The sequence below is a fragment of the Aspergillus steynii genome, assembly GCF_002849105.1.
Source record: "Aspergillus steynii IBT 23096 chromosome Unknown P170scaffold_7, whole genome shotgun sequence".
Taxonomy (NCBI): Eukaryota; Fungi; Ascomycota; class Eurotiomycetes; order Eurotiales; family Aspergillaceae; genus Aspergillus; species Aspergillus steynii.
This window is the reverse complement of record NW_020194404.1, coordinates 708,937-717,941: the sequence shown is the minus strand read 5'-3', so window position 1 is coordinate 717,941 and position 9,005 is coordinate 708,937. Positions and strand designations below refer to the sequence as shown.

Sequence of the window (9,005 nt, the reverse complement as noted above, 5' to 3'; positions counted from 1 at the left end):
GCCAGCCATCATTGGTGGAACCTCCGCGGCGCGCTAAAAATTGTATCCAAAAAAAAAAAAAAAAAAAAAAAAAGGTCGAGCAACGTCTAATCCACCACCACCCCAGACCACCCCCCCAAGTTCCTAGACATCAGCGCTCGATCGGAATGATTGTCTAGTGGTCGGCTCTACGCGTCGAGCCGGGGTAGGTTATTTTCAGATCTTGAATTTCCTATCATCTCTAGGGGTCGAATCGTTTCTCCCCTCCCTCCGATCAGTCGATCAGCAGCACGAGCGAAAAAAGCTCTGTCGACGACTCTAGAAATCCTCCCTTTTTACAGCTATCAATCCGTCCACAGTTCCACCGCATCCTCTTCACCATGGATATCCACCGCTGTCGTTTCGTCCCCTATAACCCGCAAGCGATCAATGCGCTCGCCTTCTCGCATCCTCCCTCCGCGGAACTCGCCGGACGAGGTGTCCCGACGCTTCGACTCGCGATCGGTCGCGCAAACGGCGACATCGAGATCTGGAACCCCCTGCGCGGCGCCTGGTTCCAGGAGACGGTTCTGCGCGGCGGAAAGGACCGCAGCATCGAGGGCCTCGTCTGGACGCTCGATCCCCAGGACACCGCTGCCGACGGCTCCAAAACGCCCGGTAAGCTGCGCCTCTTCAGCATCGGCTACTCGACCGCCGTCACCGAGTGGGATGTCGAGCAGGGCAAGCCCCTGCGGCACTCGAGCGGCAACTACGGCGAGATCTGGTGTCTGGCGGCCCAGCCGAGGTGGCAGCCCACGCAGCGCGGGAAGGACGGGAAGTGGCTCCCCCCTGCGGAGGGCGAATTTACGGGCCAGCATCTGGCGGCGGGGTGTGCCGATGGGTCGATTGTGATTATGTCGACGGCGGATGAGGAGCTGAAGTTTTTGAGGCTGATGAGGCCGTCGACGAAGAGGGCTAGGGTGTTGAGTGTGACGTTCCAGAATCGGAATACCATCGTGGCGGGGTATGCGGATAGCTCGATTCGCCTGTTTGATATTCGCAATGGCCAGCAGCTGCGCACGATGTCGCTGGGTAAGGGCCCGACGGGCGGTTCGAAGGAGTTGTTGGTTTGGTCGGTGAAGTGTCTGCCGGATGGCACGATCGTGTCGGGTGACTCGGCGGGTGAGATCCGGTTCTGGGATGGGAAGAACTACTCCCTTATTCAGCGGTTGCAGGGCCATCTGGCGGATACGCTGGATGTTGCTGTGAGCGCTAAGGGTGATACCGTGATCAGTGGAGGCGCGGACCAGAGGACTGTGGTCTACAGGAAGAAAGACGCGGAGAAGAAGGGCGACAAGAAGGCTCGATGGGCTGAGGTCATGCACCGTCGGTACCATACCCACGACGTGAAGACCTTTGCTGTCTACGAGACGAAGGATATCAGTTTTGTTGTGTCGGGAGGTAAGAGCTGGCGACAACTGCAGGTTCTTCGTTTGTTGGATTTTGGCTGATAGCAAATTTAGGACCTGATGCGTCTCCGGTCATTCTACCGCTGCGGGAATTCGGAAAGGAACACCACAGGAAGCTGTCGACCCTACCGCAAGTCCCCCAGCTTGCCTCCTCGCCTTCTTCGCGACTCGTCATGAGCTTCTGGGATCGGGAGGTCAGCATCTGGCGCCTGTCTCGTGGCCCTACGTCCGCGCACGAAACACCGGATGGTCAGAGGCACCGGCTGGTCGGGAAGGTCCTGATTCAGGTAGGGGAGAACCTTTGAAAGTCTGAAATTCCTTGAGCGTATTGCTAATGGGTTCTTTCTCGACCACAGGGCGAAGAGAACATCACCTCCGCTATGCTATCCTCCGACGGAAAGATCTTGGTTGTTGCGACGGCATCTACCGTAAAAGCGTTCTCTGTTCGCCGGCGCAAGGGCGACGAGAAAGGAATCCTACGCATACAGAAACTGGACATCCCATCCGATCTCGCGGACGAGGGAGCCCGTGTCGTTACCGTCTCCCCCGACAGCCGGTGGATCTCGGTCGTCCGCCCGAACAGCGATGTCTACCTGGCCAGAATCATGCCGGCTTCTTCGCCGCAAGAAAAGCCCCAGGTTCTTCCCCAGCTCGTCAAGCTCAACCGGGCGAATCGTCACACCCGCCACGAGAAAGCTTCCCACGGTACTCTCGGCAACTACGAGCGGGCGATCCGATGCGCTGTCTTCTCCGATAACAGCAGAGTCCTCGCGGTTGGAGACCTGTCTGGATGTGTGGACTCCTGGTCATTGGAAAGCGCGGAGGAATCGACGGAGAAATCCGCCCTGAAGCGCAATGCTGCGGCTGACTCGGATGACGACGACTCTGACGATGAAGACGAGCAGCCCATCATTGAGGGCGAGCGCTGGCACCTCACTGCTGCCGAGTCGCCCATTCCTCGTCTCAAGTCCGGAGTCGCCCTGCTATCCTTCCGTCCCTCCAACACAGCTGCAACGAAGCAACTGACCAACGGAGCCGCTAAGCCGAACGAGAGCCTGCTCATGGCGCTCACAAGCGAGCACCAACTGGTTGAGTTTGACGCCCTTGAGGGCAAACTTTCAGACTGGTCACGGAGAAACCCCAAGGCCTACCTCCCCGCAGAGTTCCAAGGCGTCAAGGACCGCGCCATGGGCTGCCTATGGGACATGAACGAGGAGCGGGAACGCCTCTGGCTCTACGGCACCTCCTGGCTCTGGATGTTCGACCTCAACCAGGACTTCCCGTCCTCGGAAGAGCTCGACGCGTCCGCCGACACCCAAGACGACGGCACGACCAACCCGCAGGCCACTCCGTCCAAGTCCTCCGCCGCGCTCAACAAGCGCAAACGCGATCCCTTCGAGGACACCACCGAGAACGGCCGCAAGAAGCCCAACACCGGCGCCGGTGACCGCATCCCCCTCGCCCAGTCCGACGTCTTCGTCGCCCCGAGAATGCGCAAGATCACCGGCCCCGACGACTCCCACAGCGAATGGGTCTCCCTGGACAAGGAACGCCCTCGGGACCCCAACGACGACGAGGACAACGCCGACAACGACGAGTCCTACACCACCGCCCAGGACGCCCAGTTCGCCCGTCTCCGCCGCACCGCGCTCCAGGACCACAACGAGGAGACCGACCCCCACACCCCCCGCAAGAAGCGCCTCTCTATCGGCCTCAAACACATCGTCAACTCCTTCGCCGATACCCCCGCGCCCAAGAAGTCCGCCGACGTCGGCGCCCTGGTCGCCGCCGACCCGGCCAAATCCCAATCCGGCCGCCGCTGGTGGCACACGTACAAGTACCGTGACATCATGGGCATCGTGCCCCTCTCTTCTTTTTCTGCTTCTGCATCCTCCGCCCTCACCGATGACGATGACAAATCCGAAGACGACGACGACGCTGCCGCGGGTATTCTGGAAGTCGCCGTCGTGGAAAGACCAATGTGGGACGTTGAATTGCCCGGCCGATACGTCCGGGATTATGAATGAAAGGCCAGCCCAATGTGCGATGTAAGATAGTTTGCATGCATGCAGCGGCGGCGGCGGCGGCCATGCACCGCATACATACATACATACCTACATATCTAAAATGCAATCTTGCAGACCTGTTTTGTTGTTACTTACGCTTGTTTCTTTTTTTTAGCCGTGGCTCATTCATATCGTTACTATGTGATTGGAATGACTAAATATTGCTAGGCCATGCCATGTCGTGCCGTGTTATATCCACCCTAGGATCACATTTATCTGTGTATCTACATGAAGAGATAGATTTGCATGGATTTCCTCCTTTCTTGTTTTCCTGCCATTGGATGCCTGCCGTTCTACTTTCTTTCCTTTTTCTTTCCCTCTAGGTTTCCTTATTTTTCTATTCGGCGAGCTGGTCTGGGTGTTTCGTTTCGTTTTGTCTCGTTCTTATTTCTAACTTTTCGCCTCTGATTTTTCTTTTCGATTCTTTTTTCTCATTTTTTTTTAAAAAAATTCTTCGTCAGTCATGATCATACCAATCGATTCAATAAAAGTTCTAGCTAGATATTCGGATCCGTCTCTCTCCGGGTTTTCGCTTTCTCTCAAGGAAAAACTAGAATTCAAATGTTAGTGCAATACTCTGTTTGGATGGTTTCACACGCTATTCCGATTCATCTTACCTGTATGTAGGAGGGGTTGTTGGTCAATACTCAGTCTCAACGGCTAGGTCACAATTAATGTGAGAGCCATATGCAAAACCATGGTCATAATCGGGTTGCTGCAGTAGAATATCTAAGGCTTACTGATGACCCAGGACTTGAATCCAACCAGGTAGTAACAATGACTTCGTAGAAGAGCCCGAAGAGAAAAGACATTGCGATTGTTTGACCCCTTCAAAGGGTGTTTATGCCAGACAACAGTGTAAAGGAAAAAGCAACAGCAGAAAAAGAACAATCTGCTCGAATTAGAAAAGAAAATCACGACGCCATGTATTCTGAATTCCCTGAACGAAAGAGAAAAAAAAATCTAATCGATGGCAACAAAAATCTCACCATGTTTCCATGCAAGCATGACAAATAGACAAACAGACACCAGTGAATATCATCAACGGAGAAAAAACAGCCCATATGTGCCTTATACAGACTTGATTTTCTAGAATTAATGTGACTTTCCCTGTTTAAATGGGGCTGCTTTAATAAGGGCACTCAGGGGGTTGCTTACTGAGTATTTTTTATTACCAATCAAAGCTTAGTGAGTACTTACGTTCTACTTAGAGTAGGATTAGTAATTAATTATATACATAATAAGCTACTTATCCCTTAATATTCTATATTATTAGTTTAATAATAATATTAAATTAATTATCTTTATAATACCTACCTTCGCTAAAATACCCGTTACATATAATATATATAGAATTATAATAGGGTATTAGAAGGCTTTTAAATAATAAAATCTACTAAATATAAATTATTATTAATTATAATAGCTCTAATAAAAATATAAAAAAATATCTCTATCCTATTTATAAACTAATTAAATAGCTAATATCTTATTCCTTTTCTTTTTTAATCTTATTTTATTTATATTTAGTACCTGCTTTCTTATTTTTTATATTTTGATTTTTTTACTAATTATAGGCAAAAGATCTTTTTAATATAATAAAAATGCCCGAAAAAAACACTATAAATATTATTTTATTTATAAATATATTTTAAGAGCTTATTAAAAAGAAAATACTATTAAAAATAAAAATAACTGTTTAAATAAAACTAAATATCTATAATACTAATATATTATTATATATATAAAGTAAGTGACCTCTCAGTAAATTAGAAAAGATATTGTCAATTGGGGTCACCTGACATCATCTGATTCATCAGAATCACCTGATTTAGCCCCACAACCAAAATTATTCAAAATTCACTACAACTTTACTTTCACTTTATTGAACTCTCATTTCCACCACCAAATTGTATGGGAAAAGTGAGGTAAAACTGAGCTTAATGTGAGCGGAAAATGAAAAAAGAAAAATTTCTGAAGAGTTTCTTATTTTGGACTAGCATACCTTCCTAATTAGGAAATCACCGGTCGCTAGAATCCTATGGAAGTCAGAAAACATAATTCGATGAATTTCCTATTTAGGAAATTAAAAAGTTTATTTTAACTACTGCAGTTAATGGCTTTGTTCAGATGATCAATACAAAGGGTCCAGAATGTCTCGCCTATTCATTTTATAAGCCATAAAGTGAATATTACTACCCTGGTCATTCTGATATCATTTAAATGATTTCATTATGATTTATGTGTTGAATCTCGATTGTTCTAATTATTCTGATCATGAAATCTTGATCATTTGATCATCTAAATTGATCTAATAATGATCTATGAGGTTGATCTTGAAGGCCTAGATTAATGATATGATTCACAGGTGAAGGCCTAGAAGGATCTGATGATTTCATGTTTGCAATGTCTGCTTAGGGCCAGATTGAATTAGCCCTGATTTAATTGTCTATAAATATGCAGTCAATGACCTGCATTGATTCATTCTTTTTATCAAGTTGATTTTACCGTTTCAATTTGACAAGTTGATTTCATCTATTCAATTTACTTATTGATTTATTCATTCATTCAATCAATTTCACCTATCTACATGCATAGCGAATGGTAGGACCTCTGGTCTATCTATTTCAGATCTAGGTGGTCCAGGTGAACTGTTTACTTCATCTGACTGATCGATTTTCCTTATTCTATCTAGCCATTTGAAATTTCTATTCAACCCACGTGACCTACCTACCCCATCTGACAGATATATATTAACTATATTTATTAAATATCTTATAAAAGAGAATTATAAATTATTTAATTATATTTTTAAAATTAGCGTCCCTGCTTTAAATATTATTTATATTAAAAATTTTATTTATTAGTATATAGACTCTGCTAAAAACTAAAGCAGACTTAATATAAATAAAAAGCTTATAATAAGAAGCACCTATATATTTATTAAAAGATTTATTTATGGGTTTAAAGAAATTATAAAAAGTAAGATTCTAGATAAAGACTAGATTAAAATATATTTTATATATAGAATATCCTCTTATAATAGATTTAACTAACTTTTAAATAATAGATTAAAAAAACCTTATTAGCGGATAAAGTTATTAAAAATATTAAAAAATAAAAATTTAATTTTACCTAAGATAATTTTCGAAATATTATCTTTTTTATATAAATATAAAATAGTCCTATTTTTCTTTATAACCTTCTTAAAATTTTTATTATATTTATACTGCAGGTATTTCTCTTTACTAGAATAAAGATTAAAGCTCTTATATTAGATATAAAATATAAAAAAGAGAGAGGACTCTAATATAAAATAAAAAAATTAGATTATAATATTTTTAACTTGTGCAGGCTTTTACTAATTTTATAATATATTAATCTAATTTTATTCTGCTCTGCAGATATACCCTATAAAATAAAATAATAGATTAATTAAAAGTAATTAAAGAACTATTATAATCTAAATTATATAATATATAAAATTTTAGTTTAGCTTTTTAAGATTACATACAATTATTAATTAGTTATTAAGTTTAGAATTAAGAATTAAGATTATAATTAACTATAGTTTATAATTAGTATCTTTCTTCTTATAATTATTCTACACGATAGAGCTCTATTTAGTATTAAATTAATATAAGACTTGGCTTAATATAATCTTTATAATAAATAATACTCAGAGATTTTACTTTACTAAAAAAATAATATTTTAAATTAATTTATTTTTAGAAATATTACTATATAGGGCCCTTAAAAATAGTATTTAATAAATAATAATTTTATATTTTTTTTTGTTAGATCCTTATTATAGCCAGATATTTAAAATATATTATAATATATAATATTTATTAGTTACTTAATAAAAAGATTAAATATAAGTTATATCTCTAGCTTATTTTTTAAAAAAATATTACTAAATTTATATAATAAGATATAGTTTTACACCTGTCTCTTAAATCTATAACTATAAAAATAAAAAAATATATTTAATATATTATTAAGCTCATTATTTATCAATTAATACTATTAATAATATTTTAAATAAGAAAGAAAAGACTTATTATATTAATTACTTTTAAAAATATAGGTAATTCCAGGAGATTAAACTACCGCATAAATTATTTATTAAAATAAAGAAAACTATCCTGTAATATCTAAAGCTAATTATTATATAAACTCGGATTAAATAATTAGGCACGAAAGTAAACTTTAATATTATTAATTTTAAAAAAAATAAATATAAAAAAATTTTAATTAATATTTAATTCTTAGAGCTTTATTATTACTAGGCTTAATAAGTTCGGGAAAGATATGATTAACAGATCTTAAGCTATAAAAAGAATTTTTATAAATTATTAAAAAATAATATATATACTCACGCTTTAATCTAAATTATATCTGAAATAAAATATATAACAGAGTTTTTATTTTCTACTAAACCATTTAATCATAAAAAAAGCTTTTATTCAGGAATTAATTACTTATATAATATTACTATAATTATAATATAGTTTTGTTACGACCACCTGCGCAGTGCGGATGACATCAGCCGCAATACAGCGCCCAATACAGATAGGACACTATAATAGGGCACATACTGTCACGTGACCCTCCCGCAGTGCGGAACCTAGCACCGCGTAGTATAATAAAGCTCGCTTAAGTAAGGCCCTCCTGGGTTATATAACTCTACTAAGGGTTAAAACCCTACTATATTATTAATATAAGAAACTAGTAATTAATTCTATTTATAGACACCCCCTATAATATAATTCTGTATTACATATTTATCATATTATTTATAACCTTTATAAACCCCGGTCTAATAATTCTAATTACTTAAATTAAGTAAATAACTTAATTAAATCATATATAACAAACTCTAAAATATCTTAAAATATAAACCCTTCTTTAAATCCTCTAAATCTTTTTTTAAACTCTTTAAATCCGTAAGATATAGCTTAAGAAGTAATAATACTAATCCTTACTATAACTAATAAGCCCTCTACTCCCTATACACCTGTGAAAAATAACATGTAGGATATTATTTAAACCACACTAAAGAAATATTTTATAGTAGATATTAATATCTTCCTAACTAAAGCGCGCGTGAAAAAAGCGCGGATAGCCAAATAAGAAAAACTTACTATATTATATTACTATATTACAGAGTACCAACACCGTATATAATAATAATAATATAAAAATAAAAAATATAATAATAATTTTAATTAATATATTAAGGACTTCCTGGCCTTTACTAAAAGCCTAGATTTAATATTTATACTTATAAAGAATTATATCTTAATATAAGATATCTTATCTAGTATAATAATTATATCGCCCGCAGTATAAACAATAATTATAAAAATATTATTATTCTTTAATAACCTTTAATCCTTTTTAGTAAAATTACTCCTATAATATTAGACTTTTATAAACTAACTATATGCTTATTTTTCTAAATACTATAAATAATTTATTAATAATTACTGTAGGATAGCCTGCGCGG

At 39.3% G+C, this 9,005-nt stretch overlaps 1 protein-coding gene across 1 annotated transcript; it reads left to right on the top strand.

Moving 5' to 3' along the window:
* Positions 1-359: 359 nt before the first annotated feature.
* Positions 360-3,454, top strand: ura7 (small subunit rRNA maturation protein UTP4; the record flags this gene model as incomplete). The annotated part of the gene is made up of 3 exons (XM_024853565.1): positions 360-1,419; positions 1,482-1,714; positions 1,784-3,454. 3 exons carry the CDS (start codon positions 360-362, stop codon positions 3,452-3,454), a joined length of 2,964 nt encoding a protein of 987 aa, XP_024700846.1.
* Between the last annotated feature and the right edge of the window lie 5,551 nt (positions 3,455-9,005).